Here is a 17,149-nt window from a genome sequence, read left to right as displayed (position 1 = left end):
GCTTTGTAGCAGACAGTCCAACGTTCAAAAATAACTCTGAGAAAAGTTGTAAAAGTTAGTTAAGGATTTGCATGGAACATTGAGTCCTGTAAGCAAAGTTCTTTCCTCTCCTGTTATTATTTTTTTCCCCCTCTCGGACTTGAGTGGGCGCCATATAATTTTACTTGGCTTGGTTTCTTCCCTTTTGGAGGATTCCAGTGACCTACTTGGGAAATCAAAATAGGAAAAAAAGCACCAGCTCCATAATTAAAAGCAGACACGACTTCGGGAACAAAAAAAGAAAGAAAGAAAAGTTGACCTCATCATCAGTTGCCGTGTTAGAATAGTGACATGTGGAAGGAAATTTGGATCGATGCAAAAACTTTTTGGTAGAGAATTATTTTTCTATTTATCCTACTTTGGCAATTCCTTTGGAAAATGAATGATATCATTCTGTACACGTAGAAAACTAGCTTGTTGGGAACAAATACTCTTAAGGCCGTGATGGCGAGAGCCATATCAGAGGGCATAGCTCCAGCAATCATGCGCGTGCTAGCCAGTTGGTTTTTAGCTTTGGAGAAGGCTGTTTTGCCCTCCTGAGGGTTCAGGAGCCCCAGAGTGCAAAAAAACCGCCTAGCAGGCAAACCGGAAGTCTAGAAAATGGACTTGCGTTTTTGCCGTTGTGCTGTTTTTCACACTCCAGAGGGTTCACGGAAGCTTCCTGAACCCCAAAGTGCAAAAAACAGCCCAACGGGCAAACCAGAAGTCCATTTTTCTGAACTTTTGGTTTGACCTTTTTTTTCACCATTCCAGGCTTCAGTCAGACCTGTGCGCATGTGTGAGTTGGGGGGATTGTGCGCATGAGGGAGACAGTGATCCCGTTGTATAGAGTGCTGGTGAGACCCCATTTGGAATACTGTGTTCAGTTCTGGAGACCTCACCTACAAAAAGATATTGACAAAATTGAACGGGTCCAAAGACGGGCTACAAGAATGGTGGAAGGTCTTAAGCATCAAACGTATCAGGAAAGACTTCATGAACTCCATCTGTAGAGTCTGGAGGACAGAAGGAAAAGGGGGGACATGATTGAAACATTTAAATATGTGAAAGGGTTAAATAGGGTTCAGGAGGGAAGTGTTTTTAATAGGAAAGTGAACACAAGAACAAGGGGACACAATCTGAGGTCAGTTGGGGGAAAGATTAGAAGTAATAGGAGAGACAATAGGACAGGGGACGGTAGGCGCTCTGGTGCATTTATGCACACCCCTTACTGACCTCTTAGGAACTTGGTGAGGTCAACCGTGGATAGTCTAAGGGTAAAGTGTTGGGGGTTAGGAGATGATACCACAGAGTCCGGTAGTGAATTCCACACTTCGACAACTCGATTACGAAAGTCGTATTTTTTATAGTCAAGTTTGGAGTGGTTAATATTGAGCTTGAATCTGTTGTGTGCTCTTGTGTTGTTGTGGTTGAAGCTGAAGTAGTTTTTGACGGGCAGGACGTTGCAGCATATGTTCTTGTTGCCAAGTTTGAGGACCCCCTGCGTTAGAACAATCAGCATGCTCTTACCCAATAGCCACCCCTGAAAATTTGCATGGTATGTGTGTGTTTGTGTGTTTCTTCACAACCCATTATCTGGATCCAGTGCTTTCAAACTCGGTATTTCTTTCCTTTCTCGTCATGCCAAATTCAGTCCTGTTCCGTTCTGGTTTGAGAACATTATCCTGCGGAAAGACAGGACTGAAAAGAATAAATGACAATTCCTGCAGGATTCTTTTCAACCCCTTTGCCATAGGAAGTGTCTGCATTTTTTTCTATGTAATGAAACAATGGTGTGTGCGCGTGTATGGTATTTCTGCTTTCCTGACCAGAAAGGCGGACGGGGCTTGAACCGAGATGCATTGAGGAAGGTATTTTGGCAGCGGATTTGGATCGTTTTCAAATTCTTTCTATCTTTTGCCAGTTTTCCCCTTGCTCCTAAATTCCATTCTGTTTAGTGTTTAGAAAGCTCTCCCCCTGATAGACAATGGAGCCCCCACCCGCTTTACATAATGTGTTTCCTATATCTCGCTGGTCAGGAAAAAAGAATGGAGACTGTTATTTTTCCTTCTTCCCTTTTAAGCATCTTCCTTACATAGGGGGAACCATTCGAAATAGGATGGCTAGGTAGAAAGATTTAGGCCTCCTTTGGAAACCTTAGCATTATGTGCTTTTTAATATTAGATTTGTTTTAGCTGGAATATTGTTTTTATTATTGTTGTGAGCCGCCCCGAGTCTTCGGAGAGGGGCGGCATACAAATCTAATAAATTGAATTGAATTGAATTATCACATAAGTACAGCATAGCACAGCTCGGGGGGATGCCCATGTGTGTGTGTGAGGAATGATGTGTGGGCACACGCATGCATGCTAGCACACCCACACAAACACCCTTTTGACAGGCGAACCAAAAAAAGGTTCACCATCACTGTTCTCCTGTGATTCGTCAATCTCTTAGTTCAAACGCGAGTGCAGTGATGGCCTCTTGGGCATGCGTTCATATTCTCCCTGGAGAGGAGGAGTCCCCAGTCAGGATGGGTTGTACTCGCTCTTCAGAGGCGTGTCCGAGTCAGAGAAGTATAAAATTACTGGAACCGCCCATTGGCCCCAGTTTTTCTGACTCGCCTCTAACAGATCCGGGGAGCCATAGCCAAGGCTTATGATGTGGGAGGCATCCAAAGACCCTTGGGGATCACCGCCCATTCCACCAGGAGCGCGGCCACCTCAGCGGCATGGTCAACCCAGTGCCCTTTGGAGGAATTATGCAGAGCGGCCACCTGGACTTCCCGGTCATCTTTCATTCGCCAAATTTGCCTCTGCCCAATGTTTTCAGATATGTCATCAAAACTGGGGCCAATGGGCGGTTCCAGTAATTTTATATTTTCCTGACTCGGACACGCCTCTGACGAGCGAGTACAACCCGTCCTGACTGGTGACTCCTTGTCCATGAGAAGGAGCATATCAGGGGAGTCAAGGCTCATTTTCTTCCCCTTTTCTTTTCCGTAGCCTGATCCACAAACATCCAACAGATGTTGGCAGCTGAACAACTGGCTGATCAAAGTAAACCAGCCAGTATCGCCCACCGAGAGTTTCCTGGAAGATGACCACAGTAGGAGCAGCGTCCAGGAGAGCAAAGGGCAAGGGAAATCGGTCAGCTCTAGCAGTGGCAATAATGGAGGCAAAAGGGAATGTCAGATGACAGAGGGTCACTCCAAAACCGGCGGCAGAGTGTCTCGGTCAACTCAAGATGTGCATCTCCCAACCAAACGCAGCTACCAAAAGTCTCCTGTGGTCCCAGAAGAGTCTCCCCACCAGACGGTGGGCAGTAAGCAACCCAGGAAGTCCAGCAAAGCCACTGTGAAGGAGGAACCAAAGAGAGGCCTAACGGTTGAAAGTGAGCCGCCCGGACTCTATGGCGCCAAAGACCAGTCTTCCAAAGACAAGCCCAAGGTGAAAACGAAAGGGAGGCCGAAATCTGATGACAAGAAGGAATCGAAACCACCTGCCCCGGAAACCACTGAGAAGAAAAAACACAAAACCCTTAAATCATTATTTCCTCATGACGATGCAAAAGTAGATGTGGCGGGAGTTGCCCTGGAGCCGTTGCCCCTCAGCCCCCTCCGCGAAAGCCCGAGGGTGCTTGCCACCGGTAGAACTAACGGCTCCAAGGTATCGGTCAAGGAGGAACTTCAAAGGGACAAATATATTTTGCCTATCAGGGATAAGAAGTTGCTGTCACCCTTGAGGGATTGCCCCGTCCCGCCAGGACTTGTGGTTAAAATTGAGCTTGCTCTCCTCTCGCGGATCCCGCGGCCACCCGAGAAGGGGCTCTTCCCTAAAAAGCACGAACTTAATAAAGACAGCCATGGTCTGACAAAGCAGGGTATCGACAAAAGAAGCACAGATGCGCCCAGCAAAACTCTAAAAAAGAGAAAGGTAAGACACTTTTTTAAAAAAAAATATTTTAGTTTTCCTATTTTAAAATTTTTTGACTGAGATTTTTTAAAATAAATTTTATTATTTTTTCAAAAAGCTACATTCATAATGTATTTACAAAAATAACTTGCAATATATATAATCATGATAATAATAGTAATAATGAGCAAGCAAGAGCCGGGGTGGCGCAGCAGGTAGAGTGCAGTATTGCAGGCCACTGAAGCTGACTGTAGATCTGTAGGTCAGCGGTTCAAATCTCATCACCGGCTCAAGGTTGACTCAGCCTTCCATCCTTCTGAGGTGGGTAAAATGAGGACCCGGATTGTGGGGGTCACATGCTGGCTCTGTTAAAAAAGTGCTATTGCTAACATGTTGTAAGCCGCCCTGAGTCTAAGGAGAAGGGCGGCATAAAAATCGAATAAATAAGTCAACAGTAGACCAAAAAAAAAAAGGCAAAAAAACACAGAAAACAAAAACAACGCCATTTAAAAAGAGAAAAATATCTTATTTCTCTCTTGACTATCCTGATCTTGATTATTTTATGCAGTTATTCATATCGTTTAGCACACTTACATTTCATATTTGGTCTCATATAATTCTTTTATATTTCCTCTTCAATTTATTATTACTAAATATACTTTAATTAATTCATTGCACCCTTGTCTGTTAGAATGTTCTTGTAGACTAAATTACTCATTGTTATCTAGACTTGCTCTACCATCTTTACGAGTTCTCAAAGTTTATCATCTCTATACAACTTATATTATTACGTTTTCTTCCTTTTATCTAACCATACCGTTTGTCCCAAATTTGAGAAGTCTGTATCTTCTTTTTCTTTTATTCTTATTGTTAGCCTACTCATTTCTGCCACTTCAAATATTTTGTTCATCACTTGTAGATGGGTGGAAACAGTTTCTTTCTTCCACGGTTGTGCATAGCAGTATTTCTATTGGGCATAATAAACCCCAAAATCCAAAGACACGGGATTCTTGATAATCCATATCTCAACTGCGGCAAGGATTTGCTATGCACAATTGTGGTAAGACACTTTGGTGGAGGATGGATGGCTCTAGTATTGACAAGATAAGGTAAAGCTAATAATCCATGAATTTGTACTCTTGGGGATGGCAACTCTGGTCTTTTTTGCATTGCATGGGTGATTGAAAACCAGAGAAATAATAAAATTAAACCAAGAACATCAACAGGAAGAAACTTTGGACTTATGAAAGTGAACACAAGAACAAGGGGACACAATCTGAAGTTAGTTGGGGGAAAGATCAAAAGCAACATGAGAAAATATTATTTTACTGAAAGAGTAGTAGATCCTTGGAACAAACTTCCAGCAGACGTGGTTGGTCAATCCACAGTAACTGAATTTAAACCTGCCTGGGATAAACATATATCCATCCTAAGATAAAAAATAGTATAAAGGCAGACTAGATGGACCAGGAGGTCTTTTTCTGTCGTCAGTCTTCTATGTTTCTATGATAGATATTTAGTGTTGATTTAGGTAAATACACAGAGATTACATTCTGCCCTCCGTTGAGAAAATGGCCTGTTTTAAACCTTGTTTATGGTGGTGGTGAAGTTCTGATTGACTCCGTCAGAAGATTCTCTGCAGATTGAGGCAGTAAAGGCAGTCCACAATTTACAGCAGTTCATTTAGTGACCGTTCAAAGTTACAACAAAGTTATGACCGTTTTTCACCCTTAGGACAATTGCAGCATCGTTATGGTCACATGATAAACTGTTGCCAAAGTTTATGGCAACACCATTATGCCATTACCAGTATATTAAACTTCGTTGCAAAAATCAAAACCAGAAGCACATTCAGATGACACACAGCTGGATTCATAAACTTCTTTATAAATATAGTAATAGATGAATTTACAATACCATAAGTTGCGTTCTTCTTCAAGTAGTTACAGCTAGCGGAGAACAGTTAGTTTCATTGGAGCAGAGTCCAGAGTGGGCAGAGTAGAGAATGGACTGAGCTATGCCCAGCCTTAATAGATTAGAATAATAGAATAATAGATTCCTTAATAGTGCTGCCTATATTTTATTTTATTGTATTATATTCTACAAGTATTGTATTCAACTCATTACAAATGTAATAAAAAAAGAATGCCAATTCTATAATCTTGCCTGCTGGATGATAAAAGTTTTGCTGAATTAGTAAGCCCTATCAAAAGGTAGGATTTCAAATCTCATGTGAATTTTTTCATTTTATTTCCATGCCTCGGTGATCTGTAAACTCTACAATTTTAACAAGCCCTATATTAAGAGCCTGGGTGGTGCAGTGGTTAGAGTGCAGCACTGCAGGCTACTTCAGCTAACTGCTAGCTGTAGTTGAGCAGTTCAAATCTCACCACTCCAGTTGACTCAGCCTTCCATCCTTCCGAGGTGGGTAAAACGAGGACCCAGATTGTTGGGGCAATAGGCTGACTCTGTAAACCACTTGGAGAGGGCTGTAAAAGCACTATGAAGTGGTGTATAAATCTAAATGCTAATGCTAAATGCTATTTTCCACACAAAGCCAATAATGTTGGTAATAATCCACAATTCAGCTATTAGACTTTTTGGACTGTAGTACAGTAGTTTAGTTATAAAGAAGAAGCTTGCAGTATAGCAGTCATATCAGGAAGCCATCCAATCTCCCTTATTTAATTTATTGATATATTTGATGATGATGATGATTTTATACCTTTATTATTTTATAAGCAATTTAAGGCTGTGAAAGTCTTTAATATTCCTCACTCTTCCTATTTCCCCACAAGTATGCGTGGAGATGGGTGGCATATTTGCCGATGACTCTAAAGTGTGCCATAGGGTTAATATTCCTGGAGGCGTCTGTAATATGGCAAATGATTTAGCTTTACTAGATAAATGGTCAAAGCAATGGAAACTACAGTTTAATGTTTCCAAATGTAAAATAATGCACTTGGGGAAAAGGAATCCTCAATCTGAGGTTAGTTAGGGGAAAGATGAAAAGCAAAATGAGAAAATATTATTTTACTGAAAGACTAGTAGATCTTTGGAACAAACCTCCAGCAGACGTGGTTGGTAAATACACAGTAACTGAATGTAAACATGTCTGGGATAAACATATATCCATCCTAAAATAAAATACAGGAAATAGTATAAGGGCAGACTAGATGGACCAGGAGGTCTTTTTCTGCCGTCAATCTTCTATGTTTCTATATAAATGTAATTAAATAAATAACCAAAACCTGTGAGATGGATTGGGATAAGTGATCGTGGCTGGCCTTAAGTCACCAATAGGACTTTCATGCCTAAAGTAGGACTAGAATTCATGATCTCCTGGTTTCTGCCCTTTTGTCCTAAGCACTAAACTGGCTTCCAAGTGATCTTCCAAGAGAAACTACTTCCCTTGTCTTCTAAATCATGAGTCCTCTTTAGGTCAGGGGTCTCCAACCTTGGCCATTTTAAGCCTGATGGACTTCAACTCCCAGAATTCCCTAACCAGCTTTGCTTCCTTAGCTTTGCTGGCTGGGGAATTCTGGGAGTTGAAGTCCTCCAGGACTTAAAAGTTGCCAAGGTTGGAGACCCCCTGCTTTAGGCTGTTTCGAATTTCTCTTCCCCCTAAAATTTTGGTTACTGCCATTCTTGTTATCCCGCCCTCTGATGATAGGCAGCAGAATGAAATAGATTTATGCTCTTTTAAGCAGGGGGGAGTAGCAAGGATGGGACAACAGCTGAGCCAAGTCTTGCTTGTCAAGGTAGAGTTGATGGTTGCTTCTGATGTGGCTACAGGTGTGCAGCTCTCTCAGTGTTGCACAGGTGTGCAGCTTTCCATGTTCCACAGGTGTGCAGTCAGGCAGGGGGCTCCTTCTGAAGTATTTAAGGGCTGTATTTGTCTTTTTTTTTATCAGCAAGAAGATGCACTGAGAAATGACCAGAAGAAGATCAAGCTGGAGAGAGAATCCAAGTCTTCCTCATCTTTAGGTCATAAAGATTCCAGTAAAACTAAGTGAGTACACAGCTGTTGTGTAGAAACCTTAAACTGGTAAAAACTAGACTAGTAAGTAGAACACTCCAGTCCCTTCTTCTGTATTGAAATTTGGTGATTTTTGTTTTTTTAAAAATATGCTTTCACTACTAGTCATCCAATAAGAACAAAGGGACAAGAAAATTATTATAGTTCCATCTTAAGTGAGAAATCTAACTTCTATACAATTAAAATTGAAATTCTGTCCTAGTACAATGGTACCTCTACCTAAGAAGGCCTCTACTTAAGAACTTTTCTAGATAAGAACCGGGTGTTCAAGATTTTTTTGCCTCTTCTCAAGAACCATTTTCTACTTAAGAACCGGAGCCTGGAGAAAATTCCCAGGAAATTTGAGAGCGGCACAAAGGCCCGGCCAGTTTCCTGCCATTCCCCCTGGATTTCTCTCTCTGGCGCAGTGTAGGGGAGGCAGTCTTGTGCCATGCTCCTCCTCGCTGCCTCATAGTCCCTCTTTTTTTTTTTTATGCCTTAAAGTTTGGATTTTTTTTTTTATTCCCCTCCCCTCCCCTTCTTCCTTCGGCAGCGACTGTCCTCCTCCTCCTCCCACCCAAATTCCGAGCTTTTATTTCTTTCCTAATGGGTTTGCCTGCATTATTTGCTTCTACATTGATTCCTATGGGGAAAATTGCTTCTACTTACAAACTTTTCTACTTAAGAACCTGGTCACAGAACGAATTAAGTTCTTAAGGAGAGGTACCACTGTACATTTAAACCTTTAACCTCTGGTTGTTTAAATTAATCACGCATCAGCAAACGATTATTCTGTTAATACTAACCATTTGTTCAAACTGTTCTTTCCTTTGGATTTCTACTCAAGCACGTAGTAAATTGTGGGAGCTGCAGATAAGATACTTGACTTTTTTGACTACATAAAATTCCTGGGTAAATCTCTGACACACAATCCAGTCTGGGTCTGTTTGTGACTGGAAGCCAATGTTCCTGATCCTGTTTGTAATGCAAAGTGCAAACATCCATGATAATAACATGTATGTGTAATAAATGCCCACATGTATTTATTATTTCCATGTTTGTCCCATCACAAGCCACCTGCACATTGCTCACCTAGATCAGTGTTTTTCTACCATTTTAAGAGGGTGGACTTTGACTTCTGGAATTTTCCAGCCAGCAGTGGGATTTAGATCTTTAGGACAAGTTGCTCCAACCGTTCCTGCTCCACTCCCTCAATACCAGATAAACTGATCAAGAGTATTTGAACCACGGCGGCATAGTGGTTAAACTGCAGTACTGCAGGCTATTTCTGCTGACCACTGGTTACTTGGCAATTTGAATCTCAGCAGGCTGAAGGGTTGACTCAGCCTTCCATCCTTCCGAGATGGGTAAAATGAGGACCCAGATTGTTGGGGGCAGTAGCCTGACTCTGTAAAGTGCTTAGAGAGGGCAGCATCCTTATGGTCACACGATAAACTGCTGCCAAAGTTTATGGCAACACCATTATGTAGCTTAACTAGTTTGTTGCAAAAATCAAAAACAGAAGCACACACAGATGACACACAGCTGGATTCATAAAATTTATAAATATAGTAACAGATGAATTTACAATACCGTAAGTAGCGTTCTTCTTCAAGTAGGCTGACTCTGTAAACTGCTTAGAGAGGGCTGTAAAGCAGTATTATATAAGTGCTGTTGCTCTTTGGAATAGCTTTTGGCGATAAATAATTCTTTTAAACAACAAGCTTGAGATAAAACAATGAGTTTGGCTGGCTTTTTGTCCTACCTATGTCCTGCAACATAAGGAATGTCTGAAGACAACTTGCTTAAGTTTGCCAGTGAAGTGTTGCAAAACAAAATAGAATCCATGTTAAATGTAATAGCTCTGGTGGAGAGTCAGTCTTACACATGAAGGCTGGGGAGGTCTTCGGAGTGGAGACACTTACACTCAAATTATCTCAATGTGCCTCAGCTCAATTTTAGCTCTGTAGGAGTTAAGGCAAAATTTATGGTTGTGCTGTGCGTAGAGGGTTCTTGTATTGTCTTGTGAGGGTTTTTATATAGTCTGATTCCAATGTAATAAATTAGAATTAGAAATGTGTTCTTTTTAACAGAGGTAAAATTTAAGCATCTTAAAAAATAGGCTGGTTTCATGGAAAATACTCTGGTGTCCATTGAAAATATAATTTAGAGTGGATACTTTGTGCAAAAAATTTTAATCAGTGCATTTGCATGGATAAATATTTTATTGCATGACAGAAAGTATTCTAATATCTGTGCATACATAGGCATGTTCATTGCATGCATTTTCTCCATGCAATTAAAAAATCTGAATGCAGTTAAATAGCGATTTCTGATGAGCTGAGAAAACCTGATAATAAAGTGTTTTGAAAAGAATTGGTGTCATTTAATTGGAACTGAAAATCACTAGTGGTTAACCCCAAATGTAAACTAGTACATTTATCGCACATCTATTTTATGTTTGATTCAAAAGTGATTATTGTGCATTTCAAAGTGAAAAATTCTAAATAGTTCTTTGAATCCAAAAAGCTAAATTTGCCGCACCCTAAATTTAAACTTTTTCAGAAGCCTGTAGTTCGTCAATACACTCAGCTTTGGTTCTGATCAAAGATGTGTCTTTGTGTACATGTTGCTCATGGAATGTTAATGAACCTGCCAAAAGTACCTGACTTTTTGCCTCCCTTTGTTTGCTCAAGATGGAAGTGTTGATTAGTTACCTGCGTCTTTCAGTAACTTTTATCCAGTGCATTCGGGTGCTGCGTGGTTGATTTTTATTCCGTGCTACAGTTTTAAAGCCATATTCCTTCGAACTCGCCCTGACCTGGTGGTATTCCTTCCCTAGGATGTCGAAGCTGTCAGCAACAGAGACGCAAAGGAGAGAGCTGCCACTGCCGATGCCGCCACCGTTGTCTCCCATGCAGCCTGCACAGAAGCCGCCAAAGACGGCTCAGAAGAGGCCAAAGAGTGAAAACGATGCCTGCTATCAAGTTCCCGGTCCCACCGCCAGCACTGCCAAGAGCAAAGAGAGCCACAAAGAATCTTCATCCTCCAAGCACAGGAAACTGGAGGGGAAACCTCTGGAAAACTCCAAAAGTGACAAAGTAAGTCCAAACAATTCTTTTTTCTGTAATTGCCTACCGCATTTTTCAGAGTATAAGATGCAGCTGAGTTTTTGGGGAGGAATATAGGGAAAAGAGTCTGCTTACCAGGTATTCATCTGGCTAGTGTCCTTGGTCTGGTCAGCTTCAGCACATTATTTTATCCTCTGGTTAGGGCTACAAAAAAACCCTTCATTAGGAGAAAGTAACAATGAAAGAGCTTGCAAGCTAGTAAGAGCTGGGAACATTGTTAGCACCTGGAAAGAAACATTCGGAGCAAATAGAGCAACAAAAAAAACTACAAAGACAGGGCTTGGAAAGCATTCTTCGCAGAGAGTAAGAGCTTGCAAGCCAGTAAGAGCTGAGGCCCCATGGAGGCTTTTCCCCACCTTTTCCAGCCCTGCTTCCTCCCGGGAGATTCCTAGAGAGGCCCCACGGAGGCTTCTCCCTGCCTTTTCTGGTTACAGTTTTGGAGGCTGGGGTTTGTAAGTGGAAAATGGTTCTTGAGAAGAGGCAAAAAAATATTGAGAACCCGGATCTTATCTAGAAAAGTTCGTAAGTAGAGGCATTCATAGGTAGAGGCGCCACTGTATTACAATTAGTAATGCTGGGAGAAATAAAAACACATGCTGATTGGAGAATGCAAATGTTCTGTTGTGAACTATTTCTGAGCTACGGGTATTTCACACTCTTCCTCGCCATCTTTCCAGGGCTCTGCAGACGATGCTCCAAACCCCTTCCCAGTGCCTTCTTTGCCAAACGGTACCTCCAAGCCAACGAAGCCTCAAAGCAAGACTCACCGGTAAGGACGTTTTCTTTTTCCTTCTGGCTGAGACGTGTGGTCTTTCGAGAGCTCAAACGTCTGCTGTTAACCTATTGGACAAGGCCGGGTTTTCACCTGGGTTTTTAATCTTCCTGCTGGGCTGATTTCATAAGCTCACTTGGGAATGAACAACGTAACTATTTAGAGCTCTTTGGGCTGTTTATTATTTATTATTACTTCAGCTTGTCCAGAATAATAATAATAATAATAATAATAATAATAATAATAATAATAATAATAATTCATTAGATTTGTATGCCGCCCCTCTCCAGCAGACTCGGGGCGGCTCACAAAAGTAATAAAAACAATTGCAGTGTAACAAACCTAATATTTAAAAGAAAGCATCTGAAAACCGGTCATTTAAAAACCATGCAACACACGCATACCATACACAAAACTATATAAGCCTGGGGGAGATGTCTGAATTCCCCCATGCCTGGCGATATAGGTGGGTCTTAAGCAATTTACGAAAGGCAAGGAGGGTGGCGGCAATTCTTTTTTCTGGGGGAGTTGATTCCAGAGGGCCGGGGCCGCCACAGAGAAGGCTCTTCCTCTGGGGCCCGCCAAATGACATTGTTTAGTCGATGGGACCCGGAGAAGGCCGACTCTGTGGGACCTGATCGGCCGCTGGGATTCGTGCGGCAGCAGACTGCGGTTGTGCAAGCTCTTGTGGGGTGTACCATATTACACCAACACTCCATGTGCTGCACTGGCTTCCAATCGGTCTGTGGTCACAATTCAAGGTGTTGGTTATTACCTATAAAGCCCTACATGGCTTAGGACCAGACTATTTACGGGAGTGTCTCCAGCCACATAGCTCCCAGCAGCTGATTAGAGCCCACAGGGTTTGGCCTGTCAACTAAGCAGTGCCAGTTGGCGGGGTCGTGGGAAGGGCCTTCTCTGTGGTGGCTCCAGCTCTCTGGAACCAACTCTCCCACCTCCCCCCCCCAAAGTCCGTACTGCCCCCACCCTACTGGCTTTCCAGAAAGCCTTGAAAACCTGGCTCTGCCAGCCGGCCTGGGGGACGTGAGTAATTGACACTTTGTTTGATTCTGGCCTCAATACGATATGAATTGGGATTCATGATATGGTGACTGTACGAATGAGATTTTAAACGAGTTTATATTGTTGTTATTGTTGTTATCAATTGTTGTTTTTTTATTCCTATTGTTGTGAGCCAACTTAGTCCCTTGGGAATGGGTGGCATACAAATTTAATACATACATACATACATACATCCGGGACTGCATTCTGCTGCATGAATCCCTGTTACCAATTAGGTCCCACAGAGTTGGCCTTCTCCGAGTCCCGTCAACGAAACAATGTTGTCTGGCAGGACCCAGGGGAAGAGCCTTCTCTGTGGCGGCCCCGACCCTCTGGAATCAACTCCCCCCGGAGATCAGGACTGCCCCCACCCTCCTTGCCTTTCTCAATCTCCTAAAAAGCCCCTCTGCTGTCAGGCATAGGGAAATTGATTCCCCTTGGCCGCTCCGTTTTTTGTATGGTTTGTTTGGGTTCTATGACTGTTTTTATATTAAGGGTTTTAACTGTTTTAATCAGTGGATTTGTTCTGTGCTTTGCTGTTGTGAGCCTCTCCGAGTCTTCTGAGAGGGGCGGCATACAAATCTAAATAATAATAATAATAATAATAATAATAATAATAATAATAATAATAATAATAAAAAACGTACATACGTACATACATACATACATACACACATACAAACACACACACACACACACAAAACAGCGGAATAAAATGTGTATGTGATACTTTTCGGCTCTTCTGAAACACCTTTTTCTCTCTGGTTTATCTCAGACCACATCCAGTAGAATTTCAGCTAAGGGAAGCCAAAAGATTGAAGCACAAAGCGGACGCGATGGTAAGTTTGCCTCAGTAGTGGATAACGAGTGGTGAGTAGTGAATAGTAACCTCATTGGCTAATCCGTGCTAACCTTGTTCCCAACAGACAGACAAAGTTGGAAAGGCCTTCAAGTACTTGGATGCTGCCCTGTCCTTCATTGAGTGTGGCATCGCAGTGGAGTCAGACCCCCTCTCACCAAAGCCAGCCTACACCATGTTTGCAGAAACCATAGACCTCATTAAGTAAGTGGACAACCTGTTTCTGTTCCACCTGCCGGCCTCAGGTTCTTCCTTTGACGTCCAGACGTTTCCAGCTGAGTTCACTCTTCCTCCCTGTAGCTGTTGTTGCTCTCTGCCTATCCTGTGAATCCCGTTACCAGGCCTTCCCTGTTTTTACCCCTATCTAGATCCAAAACATAGAAGATTGACAGCAGAAAAAGACCTCATGGTCCATCTAGTCTGCCCTTATACTATTTATTTATTATTATTTATTCATTACTTAGTTTCCTGTGCCGCCCTCCTCCGCAGACTCAGGACGGCTTACGACACGAACAGTACAAAAACATATAAGAAATCCAGTAATTAAAACAATCTAAATCTATCTAAAACCACAATAATCCAATTTATCTAAAACCCCAATTATCTAAATTTATCTAACCCCCCTGTTATAAACAGAATCAATCCCATTCCTTCTGTGTACACGCGGAGCATCGCTGCTTAACGGCCCCAAGACTGCAGGCAGAGATGAGTTTTCAAAGATTTACAGAAGGCCAGGAGGGTGGGAGCAGTGCTTTTAATTCTAATTTTAATTCTTGATAAGTTCCCCCTTTTTATCTTTCTTTTCGTTAAAATGTATAAAACACAGACAAGCTAGTGTAACTTTCCTATATTCCTTTTGCTTTGTTTTGCTTAAATAATGATGGCCATTACCAGTAGTTATTGCTTAGTTGTTGGACAAAACATCCAATTAAAAAAGTTAAATATCTGTTTCTTCCTTTATTAATGTTTTTATTTTGGCCTCCAAGTAGCCGTATCTTGATTATTATTATTTTTAAAAACATTTTTTGGAAGAATCTGACAGAACAGTGAATCCTCAGATGCAATCCTATTACTCCACTCTTCGGCTTAATTCTGAAAAAAAGAGCAAGATAAAGTAATTTCTATTGATTTGGACTGGCGGGTGCATGTTTATACATTTTCCCTATCAGTCCCAACCGCAACAGCTGTTTTGAGGTTGTGTTATCAAAATAATGACTTTATTCCAGCATCTGCATTGTGGACTCTTGAGAATCCTCCCACATAGAATTATTTTCTCATTCTGTTCAGCACCGGAAAATTCCACTTAGATATCTGCTCCATGGAAGACACCTCTGATGCAACTGATGTTTGTTCGTTTTCTTAAATTAAGCTCATCAAAGTATAAAATAGGAATGAAAATGAAAATAGTGGGAAAAGAGGAAAAACTCCCGTACTCCAGAAAACTTCGCTGTTGGAGTTTTGGGGGATTCCCCCCTGCCCCCATTATCTGCCCAATTATATAAAATTAACTTTCCATTTCACTGCTAGTTCAATTTATGCATGGTATGTTTTTGTACATGTTTTGCTTTTTAATCAGGGTTTTTTAGTTACTTTAGATATTAGATTTGTCATACATTGTTTTATTATTGTTGTGAGCCGCCCTGAGTCTATGGAGAGGGCGGCATACAAATCTAATAAATAAAATAAATAAATAAATAAATAAATAAGTATCTCAACATTATAGTTTTTATATGCAAGTGGAACTAAAATAAAGTGTGATTTGTCTTCCCATAGATTCATCATGTCATTAAAATCCTTTGCGGACTCTTCAACAACCACACAAGAAAAAATCTTCATTGTGTTTTGGTGAGTGGCTCTGCCTTCTATTTCTCAGCCTTCTCAGTACAAGAGAAGAAAGAACATATTCAAAATGCCTTATTTTTCTACTTCGCTTCGGTGCAATGGATGAAGACGCCTCAACTATAGGGAAAAGGTTCTAAAGCAGGGGTCTAAACCTCAATTTAATTTAATTTAATTTAATTTATAGGCTGCCAATCCTTTTCGGACTCTGGGCGGTGTACAACAGATTAAAAAATACATAGATAAATAAAAACTTTAAAATAAAATATTCGCTTCTTCTCGGACAGAGCTAAATGGTATTGCTCAGCGGTCCCAGGCCTGCCAGCAAAGCCAGGTTTTCACGGGTTTTCGGAAGGCCAGAGGGGGGTGGTGTATGGGTCTCCGAGGGCAGTTGATTCCAGAGAGCCAGCACCGCCACAGAGAAGGCCCTCCCATGCGGTCCCGCCAGTCGACATTGTTTGACCAATGGACGAGGAGAAGGCCAACCCTGTGGGCTCTGATCGGTCACTGGCAAATATGTGGCGGTAAACGGTCCTCTAAATAGTTTGGCCCTAAGCCGTGTAGTCCCTTGGGGTGGATCCAGCCCGCGGGTTGCTTAGATTTGGCCCTGGAAACAATGAAGGACCAGCCTGTGGTGCCTTTGCCAGTGAAAATGGAGATCAGGAAGACCTTGTGTGGCCCACCTGTGCTCTGTTTTGACTGGCAGGGGGCTGCAGGAGGCCGCCATGGTCGAAAATGGAGCCCCAACATGTGATGTTAAGCTGGCCATGCCCCTGGCCACCCCCACACTTTGAGGTCCTCAATCAAATTGACTTTGACGTCCCTGTTCTAAAGCATTGCATGTGTTCGATGTTCATTGTGTTTCTACAGCATGCGCTGCCAAGCCATTCTGTACATGGCGATGTTTCGCTACAAGAAGGACACAGCAATAAAGTATTCCCGGACTCTTAACGAACATTTCAAGGTACAGAATGGAAAGGGCAAGGGGGTGGGGGTCCAACAATGCCATGTCAGGGGGGGGATGGTTTTCCCAAGGGGACGATTTAATACCTGAACAGTGTGTCATGGAACTAACAAATATTGTAAATGTGTTTTTTAAATGTATATTTTATTTATACATTTTTCTTTAGTAAACATGAAAATCCGATATCTACATGAACGGTGTTGTCTAGGTTCAGTTAATTTTGAGGAATAACTAATAGTAACACTACTATTAAATAAATAAATAAACGTTGATGAAAAATAAGGGTTTTTCCTTTTGTGTAAATAAAAACGCGTGCCGTGGTTACTTGTGATCTAAATAGAATTTCCTTGCTTATTACAGAGTTCTTCTAGAATTGCCCAAGCACCTTCTCCATGCGTCGCAAGGTAATATCGCCAACTTATCCTTGTTGCACACGTTAATTTTGTTTTCTGGTTAATTGTAAGGTTACATGTAGGCCAACAGTGTGAATTGGTTGGAAAAACCAGTTTGATGATCGCTCAAAATATAAATCATTGCTGGTTAACGTATCAGGCTCATCGCTTATCACTTTT

At 41.8% G+C, this 17,149-nt stretch overlaps 1 protein-coding gene across 1 annotated transcript in view; it reads left to right on the top strand.

The window, feature by feature from the left end:
* Window positions 1-17,149, top strand: part of AFF1 (ALF transcription elongation factor 1) — a 158,537-nt gene that overhangs the window by 133,321 nt on the left and 8,067 nt on the right. Inside the window, 9 exon segments of the mRNA XM_070758051.1 lie at window positions 3,024-3,953; window positions 7,847-7,944; window positions 10,793-11,051; window positions 11,759-11,850; window positions 13,691-13,754; window positions 13,842-13,978; window positions 15,548-15,619; window positions 16,484-16,577; window positions 16,938-16,981. Of these exon segments, the coding sequence (XP_070614152.1) occupies window positions 3,024-3,953; window positions 7,847-7,944; window positions 10,793-11,051; window positions 11,759-11,850; window positions 13,691-13,754; window positions 13,842-13,978; window positions 15,548-15,619; window positions 16,484-16,577; window positions 16,938-16,981 (1,790 nt within the window).

Source organism: Erythrolamprus reginae, chromosome 7 (genome assembly GCF_031021105.1).
Source record: "Erythrolamprus reginae isolate rEryReg1 chromosome 7, rEryReg1.hap1, whole genome shotgun sequence".
Classification (NCBI taxonomy): domain Eukaryota; kingdom Metazoa; phylum Chordata; class Lepidosauria; order Squamata; family Dipsadidae; genus Erythrolamprus; species Erythrolamprus reginae.
The sequence above is the reverse complement of the archived record's forward strand: the minus strand, read 5'-3'. Positions and strand labels throughout refer to the sequence as shown.